Genomic DNA, 25,305 nt, shown 5'->3' on the forward strand with positions numbered 1-25,305 from the left:
TCTGGCACATGTATGGGGCCAGTAGCCTTGGCAAGTTATCATGGACTGGTGACAGTAGGCCTTACCTGAAGCTCTCAGGACTGGGAGAACTCACAGGCATCTTCAGGTCCACACCCTGCCCCTTCCAGGCCCACAGAGCTGCTATCGAGCCCTCAGGAAGGAAGCAGAACAATCAGCAGAGAAGCTGAGGGCTTTCTTCCCTTCTCTGGAGCCTCCCAGAGGGCAGCTGCTTCCTTTCTCTCGTTTTAGAACAAGAAGACGCAATTGTGACCAAATTTAGAAAACAACCAAAAATTAAAATAAAATACAACCCATATTTTAAAATCCATTTTGACAGCTCCACCCGCTTTAAGGAATGTCTCTTCTGAGCATCATGGCTGAGGGGCCAGCAGCAGAAGTAGCAGTAAGGCCAGCTGCGATGTCACGGGTTTGGAAGCTGATGGGGGAGGGGGGTTCTCACCAAACACAGCCAGACCTGCCACACCAGCAAAGGGTGGAAGGTGATAATGAGGCCCCAGGGAAGGGCAGGGCCAGGCATGGGGCAGATGAACTCAGATTCGAGGAGACATCTACTTGGTTTCTTGTTTCTGCCAATAGCTGGAGGGGAAGGATGCTTTTGAAAGCCACCTCAGCGACCAACCACCCTGGATGGGCCCCTCCTTAGCACCATGCTACTTTTAGCACATTGTTCCGCTGTGTTCTGTGGGAAACAGAGGGAAACCCTGGGAACCAGACAAACAGTGTCACCCACCTTATATAATAATAGCAACCAGGTACTGGGTGAGTACTATGTGCCAGGATCCGTGCTAGCAGGGACTTTTTTTTTTTTTTTTTTGGTAATAGTGTCAGGAATTCTACATGAGTCATGTTGTCTCAGAGAGATTATCATAAGGGGGGAGGGGGTGTTTTTGTGAGCCAGAGTGAAGGAAAGGAATTTGTTAGGAAGGATGTAAAGTCTTGCTTTGCAAGTATGGCATTCAAGAGGCAGTTCTAGTAAGGCTGTCAGGAAAGCTACTGTGTCCTTTGGCTGCATTAACAGATACAGAGGCTAGATTAAAGGTGACGAACTCACTGGACTCAGTTCCCATCAGCCCAAATGGGACCCATTTTCACTGAGCCTCAGCTTCTTCCCCTATAAACTGGAGCTGGAAAATACTTCTTTCATAATGTTATTGCAAAGATTAAACAAGGTAATGTATAAAAACCTATTAGGTTCAGTGCCAAATAAGTAGTGCGCTCTTAAAAAAAAGCAGTGATCATCACTGCAGTTTAAACTTTGGCTTTTAAAATGGAGTTGAGGTTTCCTCCCAGAGTTGGGAAAAGTCTGGGGATGCCTGTTGTCTTCATGTGTTTGGACCCCTGTTACAGGCAAAGGAAGGAGACTAATTCTTCATTCCCCTAAAGGACAGAACCATGCTCACCCAGCAAAAGCCAACACTGAGCCAATTTCAGGCAAGTAAAAGAAACTGTGATTTAAAAAACTGGAAAGAAATACAGTTGACTCTTAAGCAATATGGGGGTTAGAGGTTCCAACCCCTTCACACCCTGCATAGTCCAAAATTTGTGTTTAACTTCTGACTCCCCAAAGTTAACTACTAATAGCCTACTGTTGACCAAAAGCCTTACTGATAACAATCGATTGACACATATTTTGCATGTTATATACTGCATTCTTACAATAAAGTATGCTAGAGAAGAGAAAATGTTATTAAGAAAATCATAAGGAAAACACATTTACAGTATTGTGTTTATTGAAAAAAATCCACACTATTAGTGGACCTGTGCAGTTCAAACCCATATTGGTCAAAGGCCAACTGTACTTCCAAATGGTGCTATCTTTGGGTATTGAGAACTTAAGTGATTTCTTTATATTCTTGTGTAGGTTCTAAATTTTCAGCTGAGCATATACTTTTGAACAATTAGGAAAATATAAAATGTTAAAGAGAAAAAAAGTCATGTGTCAGGAATGTTGTAGTAGGAATGGGAGATCACCAAATGCGAATCTCATTTTCAAAACTCTAAAAACTGAAATCCATTCCCAACAGAGGTAATGCAGCTGTCCTCTCTTGGACCACCCCTGGCTTCACCCTCCGAGGACAGAGAACAGGCACCTGACAAAGTACCACTGAGTCTGGTTCTGAGAGCACATGGACCAGTTGCTCCAATGGAAGATGTCGCCAAGTGTCTCAGAAGCCCATGAGGCGGGGAGAGAGTTTTTCAGCCCAGCATTAGGGTCAGCCAGGCCTCCCTCTCTGGGCAACTTACCATCAGTTAAGCCTTCCCTCAGCTTTTAATTTAGAAAACAGCCTTGAGTTGGATTTGAAAAGGCAGAAATGAGCAGCCAAGGTAGGTGATGGGACAGACATTAGAACTGGCAGCAGCAGATGTAGGATCTGGTCCCAGCCTCGTCTCCCTGGCTGTGTGACGCTGGGTAAGCCCCTTCCCTCTCTGAGCCTCAGGGTCCCTTTCTGTAGTTTCAAAAGGTTGGGTCGAATGAGTTAGTTCTAAGCTATTCTTCAGCTCAGAATCAGCAGCTGAAAGCCACAGGCCCTTGGCCATACTTTCTCAGTCTCCATGGCCCAGTGAGCCTCAGAAGCCTTTCAACCCCATTGTTCCACCCCTGCCTTTAATGAAGCCACATCTGGAGTGTATCTTCTCTGATCCCTGTTTTGTACAGTTCTTCACAGCTGGGTCCCCATAAATCAATTAGTTCTGCAGACAAGTTCCCAGAATTGTCCAGAATCTTACCCAGAAAAGGCAGTTTTATTTCCCTTCAACTTCTGGTTCCAAAAGGAGTGAGCCGAGCCCAGTCCATTTCAGGACAAACTCCCTGCATCCTCAGAATCCTGTGGCCACCAGGGTTTTGCAGGGCGGCAGAGGCTCATGCTTCTGTGTCCTACCTGTAGGCCCAGAGGATGGACAGGCCTAGGGGTCCCCTTCCCCCACAGAGAAAAGATTGAACTGAAATGACCCTCAAAACTTCTTGTAGTTCTTGCACTCAAAGTTTTCCCAGGGATGAATTAATTCTGAGAGGACAGTTGACAAGTTAACTTGCCTGCAGAGGGAGGGTTGGGGAACCTTCTAGAACTTCCTTTGTTCACTTGTTCTACCCTAGGCAGCACACAGCACAGAATCCAGGACATACCCTTGCTGTTTCTGACAGCTCTTCTGGTCCCCAGGATATCACTGGGATGGAGCAACTCAGACTCTTTGGTCAGTAAATGATCTCTGAGCACCCCTTCTGGCTGGACGGTCTGTGCTCCCAGCTTTGCCCACCTCATCTCATTGAATCCTCACCACCCCTTCACTTAGGTACTAGCATGGCCTCTATTTTACACACAAGAAGTTGTGGCTCAGAGGGGTTAAGTAACTTGCCCAAAGTCACACAGCTAGCCAGTGACCCAAGGGAATTTATATCCAGGGCTGTCCTTCCATAAATCCCAACCTCTTTTAAATCTATCCTGACAAGCCAAATCTAGGTCCTTAATTATTTTCCTACTAACAAGAGTTTGTACTCAGACTCCATTTAGGAGAATTTTTAACAATAATTTTTACCAAATGTACTGAGTTTAAGTTCATGTACTTAGCTCAAAAAGCCTAATAATTCTCAAGATTTAAAACAAAACCAGCATTCTCATGACCCACCCTCACTCGTATCTGGCTCCCAAGAAGCCTCTACTCTCAACATTTCCAGCTAGTTCTTCCAGAATTTGCCTCCGTATTTCAAACAGCATTAGCCCTGCTTCTCATATGTCCGTTTTATACCAATGTTATTGACTTCTTATTATGGAAAATGAAGTTTCTCTTACACTCTTGCTGTATACACACACACACACACACACACACACACACAGCCCCTCCCCACCCCACAGCCTACTAATGTCATTTTACTGCTCTCAGAGCATCTGGGGTAACCTGAGCTAGCCTAGACTCTCTGCAGGGATGGAGAAGAGAGTCTTGACCTTTGGTTAAATGCAGCAGATTTAATGCAAACATCTATCTCATATTCCCTCCCTGAACTCTAGTGAAAACCACATCCCATAAGGATGAAGAACCGAGTGCTGGCTAGTTTGGAGCAGAGAGAACTCAATGCAGAACCTCCCTCGTTGATTCTCTGAGGGGCAGAGAGAACAAACATGCTAGTTGTTCCAGAATTTGCCTCCGTATTTCAAATAGCATTAGCCCTACTTTCTCATGATATTTCAGTTTTAGACCATTATTACTGACTTCCTATTATGGAAAGTGAAGGTTCTCTTATACCATCTCACTCCGAGGTGGCCCAAGGGGGATCCAGAACAATAAGGGAAGCTCTAGGTAGACAGTGTTGAGCTTTGTACAAAGCCATCCAAGAATAGAACAGGACAGGAAGGCCTGGGAAGGGAGGAGCAGCCCCCACTAGCAGTGGACAAGCCAGGGGCAGTCTAGCAAGTATTGGGGACAAGGAGGGTCTCCCGCATGAGGAGAGAGTTGAATACATGACTTCTAAAGTCCCTCAACATTCTGGAACCCAGTAATTTGCTTCCTTTTATAACAGTTGGCAATTAGAATGCAGTGGTGCTTTGCAATCACTCCTGAGTTAATAACTGGAGCTGCCCCCTAGGCACACCCATCAGGCAATTTCTTTTTAGGATGCTGAAATAACCAGCTCAACTTTCTGATGAGCAATCAGTTCCACTGACCCTTGCCTTGCAAAAGAAGGTTCGAGATGATTCACAGAGGAATCATGATGTGGCAGATGGGATAGCACTCAGTCCCAAGGGGCTGAAGCACTCTGAAGACGAGTAAGCCCTGGATGGAGCAACTGCAGTGGATGTGGCCACAGACTGTGAGTTTCCTTGGCTTCGCAGCAAGAATCTCCAAAGGGAAACTGGAGAAATACCCTCTAAGTTATGCCTCCCCCATCCTGCCCCATTTGAAAGAGAAAGAGGGCAGAGTGTGGGCATGGGGAAAACGAAATTGTACCCGAACAACTGCACCTAAAGGAGCAGCTCGGAACCCCCAAGGGCTGTCCCTGTACTGCTCCGGACTTGGCACTTCTGAAAGAAATGTGCTTGCTCAGAGATGTGAATCCGCTGGGACCTCCTGGGCTCTCCAAGCAGGAGAGGCTCATTACTTCTCATACCATAACTGGCAGCGTGGGGTAGCTGGACTAAGAATGAGGGGAGGGGCCAGGGTCAAGATATATGAGCTGGGTGACTTGGGCTGGTCATCTGCCCTCCAGTAAGCTCTGGAATAAGACTATCTGGGTTCACATCCCAGCACTGCCACTAATTAGCTGTGACCCTACCGTCTCTGAGCTTCGGTGTCTTCACCTTTGAGAATAAAGTCACTGCATTTGAGAATTAAATTGGCTTATTTATATGAAGTGCTTAGAGCAGTGCCCAACTCATGGAATGATTAGGATTAGGATTATGGGCAGCTGCAAACAGAACACAGCAATCCTCACCCTGTTGACCTTATAGTATCAAACGACACCCTTGGAAACGAAACTCTAAAGTTGCATATAAGTGTGAGAAATTTGGTGTGTAGCGCATTAAATCTCACAAATGTTAGGAGCCTATAAGAGGCCAGTGTCTCTAACCCCACTTGGTAAGTAAAAATTGTGGTAACAAGCCACGTGGCATAGTCTTTAGAACTTTTTATTAAAAGAGGTAACTAATTTTATTTGATAATTTATTATGATATAACAAAGTCAATTTTTGAAGAGCCCATTTTTAAAAAGAGTACTAATTTAACACTTTAAGAAAAATATCACACCCAGGCCCAATTTAGAACACTGATTACTAAGTGGAATGATAGGTATCATCACAGAACGTGTCCCTAACTTGCTGTGGGATCTCCGGCAAACCCCCTTCCTTACCAGCCTCAGTTCCCTCAGCTACACTGGACACAGGGTGATCTCTGGGGGACTTCCAGGTCTGCTCCCTGTGGACCTGTGATTTGGAGAATCTTTTAGACTAAACAGACTTGGCCTCAACTACAGTATTGTCATGTTTCCCGAGGGGACAACACCATCTGGTGTGTGTGTGAGAGTAAGACGCTAGCAATCAGCCAATTGCAATGCTCTCATCCATTTGTTAAATCACTCACATTGACAAGATCTCAGAAGTGGATCTGGGGTCTTTCACAAACCAGAATTACTGAGAAACTTCCACAGATGCTGCTGCAGCTCAAAATGATTTAAATGAGCAAATATTATTAATGAATAAACTTGAAAGTGGAATTTCATAGAGAACATTAAATTTCTCCCTGACACTAATGTGTAATAAACATTAAAAATGTTATAAATATGCCCAGCCGGGCGTGGCTCAGCAGTTGAGCATCGACCGAGAATCCAGGTGATCGCGGTTCGATTCCCAGTCAGGGCACATGCCTGGGTTGTGGGCTTGATCCCCAATCGGGGGCATGCAGGAGGGAGCCGATCAATGACTCTCTCATCACTGATGTTTCTATCTCTCTCTCTCCCTCTCCTTTCCTCTCTCTGAAATCAATAAAGATATATGAAAAAAATGTTATAAATATGATTTAAAGTCCTAGTGGTAATTGCTAAGGGTAGCCAGCCATAAAGCAGCTAAGCATTGTGGAAGTTCACCCTATGTGGTGGAAGTTTTTATCAAATCATTCCTTTGAGATTTCAGCTTTGGTTAGTCTTCTTTGCCTAACATAAATTTTAACTGGAGGTTTGACTATGGCAGCAACACTTAATCAAATAGCATTCTTTATTAAATAAACCTAAATTATCTCAATGACCTGAAGGAATCAGTGCAATGTTCCCACTGTCCATCTGCCCACAGTGAGAAAACTCTAAACCAACGTTTTAAGTATTATCAATTTATGCAAAGTATGTTGCATGAGTCTAATTTCAACACGTGCAAACATTTTCATACCTGGGAATCCTTTCAAATAACAAAATAAAACATTTACTTTTTTGCTAAGGGGAATAAAAAGGCACGACAGTAGAATATATATCTTGATAGAAAAATATTTAAAAGTTTTTAATTCTCTGACTACCAAGAGTTAACATTTTATGATTACCCATTGAAAATAGGGTATTTGGGAACAATTTTAACATTTTAAAATCAGTACAAAGCTTATTCACATTCTTACCACATTGCTTTCACAAATTGCACAGTGATTTCCTTATAAAAATAGAGCAGCCACGTTTTTGGTGGGTCTGTCACTATACTTAGTGAAGTCTCTGTTGGGCTCAGTCCAGGGGCCCCCGTCCCCCATTGCTGGTCTTGGTGCAGTGACACTTTATGGCAAGCGTTCTTTAAAGAACCATCTCTGATGTTCCGAGTTGGTGCAGTCTCGTAAGAGTGGTACGAAACTGTTGCTGAGATCCTTCCTCTCAGCCTGAACACATTTCTTGGATTGTATGTGAAATAAAGAACCATCCTACAAAAGATAATAGACATTGGATGTTCAAGAGAATTACAAGCAATTCCTCAGAAAGTATCTTTTTCCTTAAAATGTGCTCTTAAGTGCTCAGGGTGACTTTTATCATTTCAGAAATATTTACTGAGCAGTAAGCGTCTGCAAATGCAAAGGCAATCCAGGCCTGTCCGTGCATAGAGAGGGCCAGGCATGTAGAGCCATGTGTCATTCAAGCCTTTCACAGGAGCGTTCACAAGTCCCAGACTCCACTGTCAGGGCCAATGGTGCCACCTGCTGGCTACTTTGAGGATCCGTCAGACCCCATTTTCATCCTTACTGCTTTGCTTTTCCTTCAGGGAAATTAGGACCAAAGATCCTTTATGAATCTCTTCCACTTAGGTCAAGTAACTCCATCCCTGGAGATCTCTTCCTCTTATGTATTTAAATGGAGAGTCTGAAAACTTGGCTTTAGCCTCAGCTCAGCTACAGACCAGCTGAGGGAGGGGGCAAGTCACCAGAGAGGAAGTGGGTTCTACAGACCCTGCCAATTCCCAAACTCCCAAAGACATGATCCTCTTTAATGCCTCCCCCTTCTCTTCTTTTTATAAACTGTTGCTGAGTTAACTCAGCAAATCTCTCCCCCAGTCCTGGAGTTTCTCTTTTCCCCACACCTCTCTGTTGTAAGCTGTAAGCCCCCCCAAGGAACTTAATCATGGCCTAGCGACAAACGGGCAGAAGAGTGACATAAAGGCTGTTTCAGGGCAAAAGCAGCCTTAGAAATAAAATCAGATGCAAAAGAATCTCAAAAATATTAACCCTGAAAACCTTTAAAAGTGCTCATAAGTTGCCTTTAGAATAACATGAAAGTAAACACAAGCCTATCTCGTATGATTATGCTTCACTTTACTGCCCTTTGCAGATAATGCGTTTTTTACAAATTGAAGGTAAGACCCTCCACCAGCAAAAAGATTATAACTTGCTGAGGGCTCAGATGATAGCATCTATTAGCAACAAAGTATTTTTTAATTATGGTATGGAAATGGTTTTTTAGATATATGCTATTGCACACTTAGTAGACTGCAGTACAATGTAAATATAACTTTTATATACACTGGGAAATCAAAAAATTAATGTGACTTGCTTTATTGCAGGACTTGCTTCATTGCAGTGGTCTGGGACAGAGCCCACAATATCTCTGAGATATGCCTGTAATTAAGTAAAGTACCCCTCCCCCCACCCTTCTGAAGAGACTTTTCTTTAAATGGTCACTAAAATTTAAGATAAAATTTTAATAACATTTCAAACCAATTTTATAGTCTCTCTCTCTTGCATTACTATTCTTTGAGAGCTTACAATGGCTTCCAGCTGAAAGACAGGAGAGAAGGGGTAGGGCATCACAGAGGGTCACAGACTTTTGGGGTTTGCAGAAATATTTTCCCTCATTTTTTATATCAGATAGACAATACTATAGTGCCTGGCTTTTCCAAGGAGCCTACAAATTACATTGCTAGTCAACATTTTCTACAGGAAAACATACTCCAACTTCTAATCATACTTGGAATTATCCTATTTATAAGCAGTCTAGAGGACTCTTTCCATTCCTGGGGTCAGCCTGGGAATGACAGCTTCCCATAGGGATCAAACAGAACTAATTTTTTCTTTTGAATTATTTTCTTTGGTTTTATTCCCTCGAGTGCTTTTCTGTGAGTCAAAGGATATGACTGATTTATGAGTCGCATCACGGACTTGCTGCAAATATGGTGGAGCCAGTGCCCTTCATGCCTGAAGTAATAGCCAGTTTCAACTCAAGGACTATTTTGATGGAGAGCCAACTCCCTCAGAGAAATCTTTTCTTGGTTATTATACTGCAAGCAACAACTAATCTCAAAAGAGCTCCCCAGTTTCCAAAGAATATTCCTGGCCATACATCTGATCCTCACTAGAGTTAAGACGAGGCTGCTATGACTACCCCCACTTTAGGGCTGGAAAAAAGGAGGCTTAGAGAAGTGGAGTGACTTATACCTGGGTCTAACCTCCCATCCTTACACTTCAGCAATTTGTTTCACTTGTTTAAACCCCATTTCCTTCTAATGCATCTGCGGCAGGGCCTCTTCCCATTTCTGCCTGCTGCAGCTCAAGGTGGAAGGCGGATGGAAAGACTGAGAGGAGCTAATAGTGAGGGAAGAAGGAAAACGAGGCGGACACTGGGACTCCAGCAGTGCGGCCAAGGGTTCAGGGCTACAGTGACTCTCCTATACACAGTGGCATCCCTGAGACCCTCCAGGACTGCCCCAGAGAGCCTGCTGTACCTCCATGCTCCCCTCTACAGCCCACAGGCAGCAGCAAGGAAGGAATGAGACAGCGCACTCACCTCCTGCAGGATGAACTTCTGGTTCTCTGGGGCCGTTTCCTTGCAGAGATGCATCATGAGAAGATCTGTTCCTTCCTCCACAGCTATGCAGGCCTCTGGCTGGCGGGTGTTATAGCGAATTTCATTCTGGGACGTGTATTCGAAAAACTAAAAACGGAGAAGCCAACAGGCATCAGTTATCCTCTGACGTGGAAAGAGGGAAACTGCTGGATGAGAACTGGGAATCATGAGAGCGTGAGAGTCAGGGTCCCTTGCTCTCCCCTCATTCGCTGACACTAGCGTGTCTGATCAGTCAGCCTCCTGAGTATCTCCCCAGCACTCCAGCACCCTGGGGTGGTGCATAAGAAGTGTGAATGGAGGGGCCCTTTCTCATGTCCCCTTGCTTGCTAGACAGTGAGTGCAGGGCTGGTGCCAGGGCTCCTCACACCCGCTGTGCCTAACCCTGTCCCATGCTGATATGGAACAGCAGGAAAGAAAATGGATTGGTCCCAGTACCAGCAGCTGGGGCTCTGTGGCCTTGACCAGCCATTTCTTCTCCGTTTCCTCAGTCCTTCCATACCCCTCCCTCGGAAATACGACGAGTACAGCAGTGCCTTGGAAACTATAAAGTGCTGTGGACAGCAGACAATATGATTGCTAACGGGAGGACTTGGTTCTTCCACAGCAATGGTTTTCCTCCTCTAGTGTACCTGGGGAAAATACTGAGTCTAGCCCCATCCCAGAGAGGGAATAAGGCTTCCTTCAGTCTGAGGTGGGGCCTAGGAAGCTGCATTTTTATATTTTTAACAAGACATTCAGCCACCCACCCACTCTGCCCCACTCTCTCCCTTCCAGGAGATTCTGACACAGGTGGCTATTCTTAAGGCACGTGGAGCAATGCCTCTCAAAGGAATCTCCCAGAAAGCTGGTTAAAACAAGAGGCTGGGGTCCTAGAGAGACAGGATGGGTCTGTGAATTTGCATTTCTAAGCTCTCGGGTGATACTGCTGGTGCCAGTCAGAGGAGCACCTTTGAGGAACTTTTTTAGGAAGTGTTGGGAGGACCTCAAGAGCTTAAGGTTGTAGGGGTCTGAATTATGAAAGTTTACCGTTGACCATAAGGGGGCTTGATATTCAAATAGAATTGCAGGAACTCCAGGTTGGAAGAAAACCTGAATCCCCACACCTTTTCATCTCGTGTCTGACACTTCTTAGGACAATAAGACTTTGAAGGTCTCCTCCTGCCTCCTCCACTGGCCCGACTCTGATGGGTCCATCTGCTTCCTGAGCTGGGGTCCTGTTCTGGACCTTAGACCCTCCAGGACTTGTTCCCCTGCCCAGCCTGAAGGACACATTAACTCAAACAGATCTGCCCAGGCCCCGAGCTGAGGTGACTGCCGTAAACACTGCTTTGCAGGGTGACCCTCTGCATCAAAACCTGTCTTCCACCTAAGAATTAATTCTAACAAGTCATTCAAAATGCAGATCTGCTCTTTTTTTCCCTTCTTTTTTTTTCTGGACAAAGATGTTAGTGGCAGGGTTATTTACAATTGGAAATTACAATTGCAGGGAATCAGTTACTAAACAGTAATACAGCCAGACAAAGGGATAGCAAGAGGCCCTTAGGAGCGATAGTTTCAAAAGATGTCTAATAATACAAGCATGATGAAGTAAATGGAAATACGGAATGGAAAACAGATAGACATGAAAACAACTATTTAAAACACATATGCAAAGGCCGTGCATGAAAAAAAGATGGGAAGCAAATATGTCTTAATTATAATGGTGGTTACTCTGGGTACTATCATTCACTGTTCGCTTCTACTTTTTACATTTCTCAAATTTCTGTAATAAGCATATATTACTTTGATAATGAAAAAAATAGCAAAATTTTAATTTTTAAAAAACATAGATTTCCCCTCATTTTCCTCTTTAGAGGCCCACAGCAATGACCCCTTGAGCACAGAGCCTCCCTCTGTCCTCCCTCTACCTGAGACTGTCAAGTTACAGAGAAGAGCACACACCTGGTTCTGGCCCATCCCGTGACAGATGTACAGGAGGACCTGGTGTCCTGTGGGGTCATGTTCGCTGGGAGGGTTATAGTCGAAGCAGTAGTCTTCTAGTCCTTTGCTCTGGAGCTAAACAAAACATAAAGGTGGCATTTTGGTGCAGATTTATACAGATTCCACCCAAGGCTCTGAGGGAAGGTAAGCAGAGTGGGAGAAGTAACTGCCTCAAGAACTGGACTCGATGGTAAGAGCCCCTTACATTTCTAGGTTCGGAAGTGCTTTCTCATTCCACACTATAGGCAGGAATCATAACCCCCATTTTGAGATGATAAACCTGAGGATCAGTGACATTAACTTTTTATGGCCTGAAAGCCCATACCTCTTCATTTCTCATTAGTGTAGCCTTATTACTGCACTAGTCCAAAGATAGCTGGGTTGGTGCCTCACAAATATACCAAGGAGCTCCTGCTATTACGCATCAGCAAAGGACACCCCAAGACTCAGCATTCCCCAGATAACAAGTCCATTATTCTGGACTATAGGAACAGCATAATACAAAGAGCCAGTGACTTGCCCAAGGTACCCCAACAAGTAAGTGGAGATACCTGAGTCTTGAATCCAGGACCTCTGACTCCAAGTCCAGTGCTCTCTCTATCACTCAACATTGTCTTACCTAATGTCACCTCTGAGATACCTCTTGGCTCGAAAACCCTTTAATCACTCTAAGAGCAAAAAACCATGGGAGGTTCCATGCTCCCTCTTCCCAGGATCTTCCAGAGGAAAACTCAAGTACTTTCCTGGAGAGTTCAAAGAACCCTCAGTAGCTCCTCCTGAACCCCACTGCTGCCCTGACGCTTGTCCACCCTTGACTAGCCTGATGACAAGACTCAGCCATATAGAAAGAAGAATTCCACAACCCACTAGCTCGTAAAGCACAGCCCACCACGTTCTTGAGATCCCTTTGCATGAAGGAACCTGGGAACAGGACACATCCTGGTGACTCTCCATGAATCCAGGATCAATCTTATCACTAACTGCAGGAGGACCAGGCATGATATGCTCCCTCTACAATATGATATGAATGCAAAGCACACCTGTGAGGTGTCCTTGCCAAAAAGATTGATCTAATTCCAATCACACCTTTAGACCTCATTTCCATTGTAAAGAATATGGGGGAGAGAGGCACAATTTAAAAGTCACTACAAAGAGACAATTAGATAATTCCAAGGGTGATGCACTCTACAGGGCAACTAATACTGTAGCAAAAGAGGGAAATAAAGACGGAAAAGGACTGCCTTAGATTAGAGAGACTTAGGAGAAAGAATGCAGGGACCACACGCAACGTGTAGACCTTGTTTGGATCCCACAGGGAAATCGCCAAATACCCTAAGAGAAATTTGAAAACCTAGAGGAATCTCAATAAGGGCTGGGTATTAAATGACACCCAGAAATTACTGTTCATTTGATTAGGGGTAGTAATGGTCTGTGGTTTTGTAAGATGATGTCCATATTTTGCTGAGATAATGCTGAAGTATACAGGAGTAAAATGACACCATGTTCTTTTTTGAAAAAAGAACGTGAGAGGGTGGAGCAGAGGAGAGGGAAAGCAAGAGAGGCAAAACCTTGATGATTGTAGAATCTTGGGGACAGGGTTCATTATACCATTCTCTCTAAGTTTCTGTACATATGAACGTTTTTATAATGAAAACAAGTTTAATGCATGAATATCCTGCTTGGTATTTATCAAAGACTTCTAGGGGGCACCAGCACTTCTGATCAACACGGTCCAGGAGATGTCCCTTGCTAACTCGGTGCAATTCCTAGCAAAAGCCAAAGGCGCCAGACATTTCAGCTGGCCTCATCCCAGAAACATTTCTTTTAGGTTTTTTGAGATAACAGAAGGGACTCTCCTTTCCCCACCACTGCCTTTGCAGATCCAAGTTCGTAATTAAATGGTCCAGCCATGGAGATGTGATGTTATAAGATGTTAGTGAAAACTAGGACATGGAAACACCAAGTGAGCCTCTGTTTCCTCATCTATAAAATGGGAGGTTTATACTCGCCAATTTCGAGATGGTTCCCAGGACTGACATTCTGGGCCTGAGCCCCAAACACTCACGGGGAGAAGGAAGAACAGTGGATGAAAAGGGAGAGGAGTCTGGGGTTGGGGAGGCCCATGGTCCCCACAAAGGGGCCAAGGGAACTCCCTCCCACCAAGGGGCCGCCTCGCTCACCATCCCGAAGAAGCCAGGCCTGTCCTCAGGAACATGCAGTTCTGGATACACGGTCTCCAGGAACCACTTGAAGTCCTTACACTGAAGCTTAGCACGGAGCTGCTTCCTCTCTGTCACATCCCCAAAGGGCTCCTGAGAAAACAAAACAGTGAGCCGCTGAAGGTCAAGGCACTTCCTATCAAAGCCCCGCTCTCCACTGTTGTTCACTCATTCTATAAGCTTTTATTGAGCACCTAACGTGTGCCAGGCCTGGTGCAGGGCACAGAGTATAAAACACAGGCTCAGACTTAGTGACAGCACTCTAGTATGAGCAACTGTCACACAATTACATTCCCAGGTGCTCCCACTACAGGGTGGTGCAACCAGGTGCACGAGGGAAGGACACAAAGCTCTTGCTGAAGGAATGAGGGAGCCAAATCCTGGGGCTCACTCGACCCCTGGACCCACACATCATGGACGAACACATGATCACAGACTAGCAAAACGTCAGCAGCACAGATATACAACAACATTCTGATTTACTACTGATATTTGACATTCACTTTCAAACACAGGTAAGTATTCTAGATATAATCATGAATGAAAACCTTATGTGCTCAGTCTTTTGAAGTCTAAATATATACTTACGATGGTAAGAGCAAAATGCTGCAATAAATACTAATGGAAGTTTAGTGCTCTGGATAAAACCACTGATTAAGAACTTTCAAATAATTCAATAAAGCAAGCATTAGTTCGCATGCAAATGTGCAGCCACATCAGCAGTACAGAGTACAGAGATATTACTGTCCCTGCAGATATGATGTTGACTATTAAAATTTGATGTTAAATATTTAATAAAATGGTAATGATAAGTAAAAACATTTGAATAGAATTTGATATTTCTGCTTATTTTCCTGAAGTTCATTTTTTGATGAGAGTTGTTGTACCCTCATCTTCAACCAAATGTCCATTTCTAGGCCACTGGACATTTAGACAAAGGTGTATGCATTGCCTCTCTAACATATTATTCTTTGGGAATTCTCAGGGAGAGAGAACTGGGGTTTCCAGACTAGGTGACAGGGGAGAGCAGATGTTTCTGCCCTGTAGCCTCCAGTGAGACAGAGGAAGCAATGACCCTGGAGCCCAGAGGCAGAGAGAAGCCGAGGGAGGTGAGGGGGCGGGTCCACAGGGCTCTGCAGAGCACAGAGAAAGGTCCACTGGAGTGTGCACACCCCAGGCCCAGTTCTGCATGCATCAGCTATGAGACCTGAGGCAAGTTCCTTAGCTCACCCTCTCTCTGAGGTTAGTTTTCTCATCTATAAAATGAAAATTTCAGAGCTAGCCTGAAGGGCTGCTGTAAGGAATCAGGAGAGATTTTCATCAAGAAGCTGGGAAAGAGGTCTCAGAGCAGACCTTCCTGTCCTGCCAAGCAGCTCTCTTAGTTACAGGAATGCAGGTCAGTGGGCGCCTGTCCTGGAGCATGCAGACCTGGCCTGTGCAGGGGCAGTGGACCTATTTGTTAAAATTTGTTTGTAACCCTAAAATCAACACTTGTTCTCACTCTTCCTGTCATTTGAGGACATGTGCAGGATGGCGAAAAATTTGAGTCACCCAATGTGCATATTCTCAGCTGAGGTCCTGTCTCAGCTTTCACACTGTAAACAAGTGTCCTTCTTGTGATCTATTTAGTGTCACATCTTTCAGATTTCTGTGCCTTGTGTTGGGGGTTTCACTGTTTTAAATGGCCCCAAGCACAGTGCTGAAGTGCCGTGTAGGGCTCCTCAGTGCAAGAAGGCTGTGATGTATCCAATGGGGGAATTTTGTGTATTTGATAAGCTCCTTTCGGGCATGAGTAACAGTACTGTTGACTGTGAGTCCAATGTAATGAACCAACAATATATTAAAGAAGGTGTGTTTAAACAGAAACATACATAAAACAAGGTTATGTATTGATCTGCTGACAAAAGTCAACCTCCCAGAGGCTTGCAGGAACCTAACCCTATATTTCCCCTAAGAGGAATGATTCAGTATTCCCAAATTCAGTATTTGCAGTGGCTATATAGAAAATAACTGCAAATAATGAGAATCAACTATAAATTAAAAGTGAAAGAATACAATTTTCCCATACTGTGTCACGAGCACCCAATTTATTTTCTATTTCTGGAACCAAGTCTCCTATGGTACAGAGGCCAGAATTAGCTGCTTTTGTTCAGAGGAGGCTACACTTTGTGTAGGGGGTCAGGAACTCACCAAGCGGGCATGGGGATTGCGATGGTAGTAGAGCTCTTTAAATTCATCCATCCACACTTCAGCTGCACGGATGCTGTTGGCCAGAGCCTCTTTGCGGGAGTAGGGAGCTTGCTTGGGGAAAACGTGGCCCACGTGAGAACATGGGTGTGTCTCCAGGGTCCCGCCACACTGCCAGATCTGTACACAGAGCAGAGGAGAGGCTGGGGTAGGTAAACAGGGAAGGAGGTGCTGGTCCACAATGCCTGCAGCCAGGAGCCCTGGCACAGAAGTCATGTGGAACACTGCCATACCCTCACCCTCCATGGGACAGGAGGCCACACCTCCAGCACACTTACAACACAGAATGCAAGCAGAGCAAGAAAGGAGCCTGGAAGACAAACTAGCCCTGGAACCAAGACCCCAAGTCCATGCACTAAAGTTCATGCACTTGATTCGTGGCAGTACCCATAGCTGACCTTGCTGGAATCCACTTACTCAGTATGTAAAATACAGGCTGATTACCTGATCTCCTAGCCACAGAAGATAGGAAAGCAGCAAGTAAGGAGAGAGGTTTGGAAGGGGGAAAGGAAGAACTTCTAGAGGCAGGCAGAGCAGCCTGATACCTAGGGAAAAGGTAGAAAAACCATTAAAAGTACACTCTATAACTCAACAGTCTGACTCATCCGGGCCATTTCCTACTGGGGCAAATGACCACAGACACTCCACTGTCCACAAGAGGTATGACCAAGGACAGCATCTGGTACTTATGATGGGGGTGTGAGTCCTCAGTGGAAGGCCAAATTCTTGTTTATTAAATAACTAATTTTAAGCAGGAAACCATATAAAATATTATTAAAATTTTATATTTTCTATTGAAAAACACTAATATTGACAAAAAGTTTTGATACTTAAAATGCAAGGCTCAGTTGACTGGAAAACCCACCAAAATGCTCAGGGCTTCTCAAAGGGGTGTCATCCATGAGTCACGTACAGAAGAATTGGAAGGTGGGCTTATTAGAGAAGGCAGGTTCCTAGTTCCCACCGTAAACCCATCAAATCTGACTTTCTGGAGACTGTGCCTGTAAATCTGCCTTTTTAACAAGTTTCCCCAACAATTCTACACGTACCCAAGTTTGAAAGTCCCTGTGCTAACTAAAGAGGCCACTTCATAAGTAGTTATGCAAATCAAGTCTCCAGAAGATGGGATCAGGAGGTAGGGACCTGAATTTTAGTCTAGTCTCTGTAACTCACTCCTTGAGCAAGTCACTTCCCCTCTCTGAGCCTCAGTTTCTCACTGCTATAGTGACAGAAAAGAACTAGGTGACCTGCAGGGCCCTTTCCTGCCCCGAATCTATTTAAAAGTAGGTATTTTTAAAAGCTCAAACAAGAAGACAAGCATGTTTATAAGATGCTCATGCCATTATCGCCTTTTAGGATTGCTGGATAAATTGCCAATACCAGGCTCTCATAAAATCCCATTATTCCCAAAGAGAGAAAGGAAAAAAACCAGGTTAAGAATGAGTCCAAAAAGAAGACTGAATACTCACCCTAAAGGAGAATTCGAGGTTTTCTCCGCCCCAAACTTCCATTCCTGTGTCATAAGACCCCAGATATTCAAAATATTTCTTACTCACAGCAAACAGCCCACCAGCCATTGTTGGAGACCTAGAAGCGTATGAGACCCAAATTGCAATACAAACAGCAGGAAAATATCAGTTAGGTGAACTCTCTTCCCACCACAAGCCCTCGGTCCAATCATCCATCTCTAAAGAGTACCCTGAGCTCACTCTGCCCAGCACTAAGCTAGGCCTTGAGGCAAGTGCACAGAAATCTCGACAGGCAGGTACAGAACTCTGTGTATGATAAATGTGTTGACTAAGGTCACCCTGAGCCTGCGTCAACACAGAAGAGGGCATGGGGGGAGGGGGTCAGTTTCCTGGAAGAGGCACAGAACAAAGGGAGTTAGCCAAGAAAAGAAACAAAACAGTTCTCCAAGAAGACACCAGCAGGAGTAAAGGCCTAAGGTTAAGAGAAACCCTGTAGTTTTAGAAGCATAGACAACCAGGAGAGAACAGGAGATAAGACCAAGTTCCCCCAGAGGCTGTGGCAGCCGTGGTCACCCAGTCATAGCACAGGCACACACAGAGGCCCTCAAGAGGCCAGTGAGTAGAAGATCATAATACGCAATGGGCATCTTAAATCCCCAAGGGCCTGTTCCTCTCCAGCTCTAGTGGTCTCCTGTCCAGGATCCAGACACTGGCTCTGTTTCCTCGGCTGGCCCTGTTTTCTCCCTACCAGGTTCCTCTAGAAGCCAGCAGTGGCTTCAGAAATAGCCCAAGACTTCTATCCTACCACAGCAGAAAGCTGTAAGATCAACACTCCACAGACAAGCAGATAAAAGGAATAAATTCGGAAATGGGGAAATATGTAATACTAAGAAACCAGGTTTAAAGTTTTTAGATCCTCCAGCAGCACATCTGAGCCCTGACAAAGTATCCACTTTCCCTTCCACAAGGAATCTAGGCCAACTGAGAAAAGGACAGCAAGATTCCTTGTGGAAGGGAAGGTTCTAGATTACAAAGCACTTTCACGTGTGTTCATCCTCACAGTCTAGGAAACAGGTAGGGTGGAGATGCTCGTACCTATTTCACAGGTGAGGAAACTGAGGCCCAGAGTATGACAGGAGGGGGAGGATAGCTGGCCACAACATCCCTAACTAAGCATGTGTATGGGGTAATGAGAGTTCATGTCAGCATCACAGGCTGGATATGTGACCCTGTATAAGATCCTTCTTATTCTGTGCCTCAGTTTCCAAATCTGTTCAATGAGAGGTTAGGCAAGATGCTCCCTAAGGGTTCCTCCAGAAGCCTGGGAGTCACCTTTGATTCCTCCGTGCCCCATTCCCATTCAATTTCTCCCAATTCTTCCACCACAACATCTCTGGAGTGCACCATTTCCCCCTATCTTCTCCTGCACCATCTTCTCCTGCCCTGGAAGACCGCAGTGCCTCCCAATGATGTCCCTGCCTGCAGCCCTGCCCCCTCCAGGCCCCTCACCACATGGAATCCAGTACAATCTGTAAAGAATTTAACAGGCAAAGGTCACTTCCAGCTTAAATCCCTTCAGTGGCTTCTACCCTCTCAGGGTAGAGCCCAAACCTTTTCCTTGGCCTTCAAAACTGGGCATGACTTGGCCCCATTGACCTCGCTGGCCCCATCTCTCAATACTGTCTCCATACTCGTTCTACTTCAGACAGCAGTGGGTCATGTCAAGGTCAGAATCAGGTGGAAGGATTCATAAGCCCAAATGCCAAACATGGGTGCCGATCTAAGACACCATTTCTGGCTCAATACCCCAGCAATAAAGCTGAAGTCCGATCTGCCTGACCCTTATATCTGTCTCCTAACTGGTCCTGAGCTTGGAAGGAGAGGAACAAGCCAGTCTATTACTTCCACACCTCAAGAATGAGAACTGAGCCTTCCTTGAGCCCACTCTACTCAGACTCAGGCTAACCCACTGGCCAAAGCTGGCTCCTCCACCCCGAGGTCCACTCGCCTCCCCCGTTCAAAAGGAGCCTGACAGTATGTCCTCAAAATGTTAAATGTGGACTTACCATATAACCCAGTAATTCCACTCCTAGGTATATACCCCAAAGAACTGAAAACAGGGACTCAAACAGATAATAGTACATCAGTGTTCACAGCAGCATTATTTACAATAACCAAATGGTGGAAACAACCCAAGTGTCCGTCAACAAATGAACAGATACAACAAAATGTGAATGTATACACAGTGGAATACTATTCAGCCATGAAAAAGAATACAACTCTAGAGGAACCCTGCAAACATATTAAATAAAAGACGCCAGACACACACACAAAAAACAAATATTGTATGATTCCACTTACATGAGTTATCTAGAACAGGGAAATTCACAGAGACAGAAAGTTAAAGAGAAGTGACCAGGGGTAGAGGAAGGAAAGAAGGGGAGTCATTGCTTAATGGGTATAGAGTTTCTGCACAGGATGATGAAAGAGTTCTGAAAATACAGAGAGGTAATGGTTGCTCAATACTGCGAACGTACTTGATGTCACTGAGTTGTACACTTAAAAATGGTTAAAATGGTAAATTTTACCACGATTTTTAAAATAAATAACACACACACAGCCTGATATAAAATCCATATGTGCAGCAAAGATTTTTTTAAAAAATAGACAAATGCTCTAGAGAAAGGTGGGGGGCCCAACAGCTAACTATCCCTCCCAAGAGCCTTCACTGATGTGTTAGCCAGATGCAAAGAGGCTCGCTCAAAGAAGTCAACCCCTGACCTGATGACATCGACGGGGGACCGCATCCGCATCCTCTCCCTCTCGGGAACCACGTGCCACGTGAACACCAGCCTCCAGTCGAAACCGCCAATCTGGGGTTCGCCAGAGTTCCCCATGTACTCGAAGGTGTTCCAATCGATCACATCAATCACAGGACACACCACTGCCGACTCCTCTTCATGGATCCTGCAAACACCCAGGATACCCCATGTCTCCAATGTGGACTGGTGCAGGAGGACCATTAGGAAATTTGGGAATGAGCTCGCCTCACCCTTCTGCTAGGAAAGAGGAACACCTGTGTGAGGAAGACCTGCTTCTCTTATTCCTGACATGGTCTGTAGCCATGTCAGGCAGCTGACCATCTTGGGGGATTCTTGAGGGAAAGCAAGGAGCAAGGATTCTGACCTTAATATGAAATGTCCCACAGCTTTAATATTCTGATTCTATCTACGGATACTCCAGCTAACCGTGACTCCCTCTATGAAAGTCAAGACGTGTAAAAAATCAAAGGCAACTTTTAAAAGAGAAAGCAGATTTTCAATTTCTCAAGATTGCAAAAGGTTCCTTCATTTAATCACAAAGAATCATAAAAAGTCAAGAAATAATTATCTCCCTGTGCAAAGGTGCCCTCAGACCAAAGGGCCAGCTTTGGAGTTAGAATATAAATTCTAATCCTGCCCCTTATTTGCTGTGTGACATTAGTTGAGTCATCTGACCTCTCAGGCCTATTGCCTTATGGGTAAAACTGGAACAGGGTGGGGCAAAAGTTTACAGTTGTTTGTATGGAAAACACTACAATAATTAATAAATAATAATATAAGAATAAACTGTGTTTTGAGTACTCATGACTGTAAACATGCTTTTGCTCCACCCTGTATATATGCATAGGGTTAGCATGAGGATTCCCTGGGAATGTCTGTAAGAGGGTTGGCAGAGAACCTGGAACTACTGCTATTCTCTTCTTTTAATCTTTATTATTGTGAAATATTACACCTAGTGGGAGACGCTATGATTTTCTGTTGCAGGCATCAGCCTGTGTGTATGCTTTAGCTAGTCTCTCCACAATCATAATTACAAGCCCAACCATCCTTCAGCGTGCTTCCAGACTGTGTTTTTTTTTTTTTTTTGCATTTGACAGCACACCAAGAAAGATGAACTGAGACTGGACTATGTGTGAACACTAGAGTTCTCTGGGTTACATTCTAGGGGCTTTTATCTGGAATTTGACACCTAAAAATCATAAGAGTCACACAAAACAATGGTGAGATCAGCGAAATTTGAGCTATAAGTGTTTTCAGAATAACACCAGTAAGTTAGAGGGGACATTATGAATATGACACTGAGGTAAGAATTATAATTTTAGGGGAAACTGCACTGTTCAGGATAGATTATGTGAGACAGAGAATCAAACTTCTGACTTCACTAAATTCAGGAAGTTGCAGAGTGAATATCTAGCCATGCCCAATTCTTTAAAGAGATTAAGAGCATTATTAAAAAGGGTGAGAGGGACAATGGCAGACCTGCTGGGCAGGTTCAAAGATGCTGCATGGCCCCTAGCAAAAACACCAAGAACTTGTGACTTGTAATCTAGCTGGTTTGAACCATGGGTAGCCTTATTTTTACAAGAAAGGGAAAACTGGGGAGCCAGCACTGGAATAGAGGACTCTGAATCATGGTTTCAGAATGTGCAGGCCAAGCAGCAGCGTGCCCCATGAAGGCACTCCTGGCATCTGGGGCAGAACCATTCTTTGCTGTGCATCCTTGGTCCCTGGCTCACAAAATGCCAGGAGCACTACCCACTGGACATGAACATCTATTTCCAAAAGTCCATGGAAGGATGGGGTTACTGTTCCTGGTTGGGACCACCTCAGTGACAGAGTCCAGTGTGTCTCAACTCTGGTGCAAACCTAAGTTCCTGGGGAGTTTTTGAAACATCTAGAAGCCCAGACCCCACCACCAGATATTCAGATTTCAATAGATCTGATCCCTGCCATAGGCCCAGGGGTTGGCATGTTTAAAAAGTTCCCCACCTGTTTCTAATGGACAACCAGGGTAGAGAATCCCTTTGTCTACAGGTATGGAGCAAGGTATGGAGCAAGGAATGTTTATGGGGAGGGCTACCTCACTTTCTCCAAAGGGTGGGCTGGAGTAGAATTCTAGGTGGCTTCAGACCAGCCTAGAGGTGGCCACCTGAATGCACAGTGTGGGGGGGAGTAAAGGGTGAACCCACTGGTCCAGACTCCAGAGGAAGCACTCAGCTGTCACCATGTTCTACATAATCTCAGACTCCATCACAGGCCTGAGCAACCCTGAGTCCTCAATGCTGGTGAAGCTCATCAGAGTTGAAGAGGAGAAAGAGGCCACCATGGCATCCATAGGGGACAAGAACCCAGGACAGCAGGAAGTAGCAGAGGAGAGGACAGCTTGGTCTCACCCAGGAAGGGAGGCAAGTGGGTCCCAGCTTTTCCAAACAGACCCTGGCAACCAAAGTGCTGGAGGCCGTGGGAAAGCACTTTGCCAACTGCAGAGATCCTGGTGCCCCAGCCTTTGACCGGCTCTATACAGGGGGACCAAACAGAGACACACCCCCAACCCAGACCTGGGTTTGCTGGCCGAGCCCCTGACTGCTATGATGCACAATCAGAACAGAGAGAGAGGGGGAAGAGAGGAGCACAAAAGTCAGGGCCTAGTAACGGTGGTTTTGGGGGAGGGGAAGGTTGGGAGGGTTAGCATAAGAGGCCGCAAGATAGCAGGAAAACTGGCCTTGAAGACAGGGCCGAATTATGACTTTTCATGACTCCATAAAAGTATATATATATTAAAAACTACAGGCCCTGGCCAGGTAGCTCAGTTGGTTAGAGCATCGTCCCAATATGCCAAGGTTGCAGGTTCAATCCCCAGCCAGGGCACATACAAGAATCAAACAATGAATAAATAAATGGGTGGAACAACAAATCCATGCTTTTTCTATCAAATCAATTTTTAAAAATCCTGTATTTTACAACTATATTGGTATAAAGACAAACACAACCTAGGCCAGACTCACTGTCATACAGTCATTATTATGATATTCATTCTACCTGATGGTCATTTTTCTTGGCTGATCATTCTTCCTAAGTTTTCCACAAGAAAAGCGTATAGTAAGTGGCAATAAAGCGAACACTCATACAGGGCCTCCAACATGCTAGCATGCGTTAAGAACTATACATGTATTAAATCATTTAATGGCCTCCAAAGCCCAATGGGGCAGGAACTGTTAACACACCCAGGGACAAAGGACTTGCCCACGGAGCCTCTGAACCCAGGCATCCCATGGCCTCTCACAGGGTAGTGATCAGTCTGTTTTTGCTTCTGTGTAGTGTTGGGACCCTCCCCATGTGGATGGCTCACGCACCTCTGCAGAAGCGGCTCCAGCCACCCTTCGTGGCACTCGCAGTGGCAGTCCAGGAAGGTCAGTACGTCGCCCTTGGCCGCTGAAGCCCCCAGCAGCCGGGCTCGCACCAGACCCTCCCTCTTGTTGGCCCGGATCAGGCGCACCTTGGGCAGCCCCGACAGCTCATTGGCCAGGCGTTCCTTCAGGTGCTCTGGGGAGGCAAGAGGGGCAATGAGGGGCACCACCACATATCCCAAGCCGGGTCCTTCCAGGGCCTCCCTGTCCCAAAAAGAAGACTAAACAGACAGGAGCCTCCTTTGCTCTGCCACCTGGGACATGCTCACCTCACCCAGAACCAAGGCTGGAAGCATCCCGAAAGTCAGGGGAAGCTGGGGGTGGGGGGAGGAATTCCAGAATCACCAAATGCCTGAAATGGGCGATATGGTATTTGGATATATCTCAATAAAATTGTTACACCCACCCCCCACCAAAGTACATTACACCTTGACTTGTGAACATTTAAAAATAAAAAGCACAAGAACTACCCAAACACAATTTTTCTGAAAAATTGTGTTAATGTAAATTTGATAATTTATGTTAATTAACTATGCAATATGTTATAAATTTTTAATTTATATGGAATTATGTTAACGTAATTTTACACTATTATAGTGATGTTAATGTAAATTTTCTCAAGAGCACATTTCAGTTGGCACAGCAATAGTAGTCTAACAATGGCAGCTAGCATGAGAGAATCTACTGTGCTCATTGCTGTCTAAGTGATTTATATATAATTCACATGATTCTTATAACAATCCTATAAGGTAAATACCACTACTACTCCCATTTTATAGATGAGAACACTAAGGCCAGAGAGGCTAAGTAATTTGTCAAGGTCAAGGTCACAGAGCAAGTGAGCTGAGGACCCATGATTTAAACCCAGGGGTCTGCCTCCTTGAGTCCACAGGCTTAGCACTGCCTCCCAGAGCTTTCTTGAGCACCTTCTCATCCTTGTTAAACAAATCCAGAACTTTTCAGGAGAACATCCTATTTTGCAGAAGAGGAAATGAGTCCTTAAAAGATGAAAAGACAAGCCCACAGCTAGGGCTGGCCCCAGGACTCCCACCTCCACACACAGGCTCCAGGACTAGAGGCCCCCATTCACACCCCTAATTGGTCAAGGTGGGGACTGGTGGGCACCCTTTAGGCAAAATAAAAATGAATTTCCCCACATCAACACGGGCTTTGTCTCAAAGTCTTCAATCATCAGGGAAGGGGAACATTTTATAAAACGTTCCTGGTTGCTTCATAAGTTTGTAAAAATATTTCTCTAAATATTCTTGCCACTGGAAACAAAGAAAACGTTCATCAACCTAAATATAACTGCAAGTAAGCTGATGGTGGGAGTAAGATAGATGAGTTCCCAGG

General features: G+C 45.0%; 1 protein-coding gene across 2 annotated transcripts in view; it reads right to left on the minus strand.

Moving 5' to 3' along the window:
* Positions 1–5,631: 5,631 nt before the first annotated feature.
* GALNT12 (polypeptide N-acetylgalactosaminyltransferase 12) overlaps positions 5,632–25,305 on the minus strand; it is a 28,371-nt gene continuing 8,697 nt past the window's right edge. The window contains exons 3-10 of one of the 2 annotated variants that reach the window (XM_081150567.1): positions 23,899–24,088; positions 20,505–20,690; positions 17,724–17,841; positions 16,198–16,374; positions 13,969–14,100; positions 11,750–11,863; positions 9,749–9,895; positions 5,632–7,398 (exon numbers count right to left, since the gene is read on the minus strand). In XM_081150567.1, coding sequence (XP_081006693.1) covers positions 7,258–7,398; positions 9,749–9,895; positions 11,750–11,863; positions 13,969–14,100; positions 16,198–16,374; positions 17,724–17,841; positions 20,505–20,690; positions 23,899–24,088 — 1,205 coding nt within the window. In that variant the 3' untranslated portion in view covers positions 5,632–7,257. The remainder of the gene's footprint in view (positions 7,399–9,748; positions 9,896–11,749; positions 11,864–13,968; positions 14,101–16,197; positions 16,375–17,723; positions 17,842–20,504; positions 20,691–23,898; positions 24,089–25,305) is intronic. The other variant, XM_081150568.1, reaches the window with a different exon arrangement.

The sequence above is a fragment of the Miniopterus schreibersii genome, assembly GCF_964146895.1.
Source record: "Miniopterus schreibersii genome assembly, chromosome: 11".
NCBI classification, from domain to species: Eukaryota; Metazoa; Chordata; class Mammalia; order Chiroptera; family Miniopteridae; genus Miniopterus; species Miniopterus schreibersii.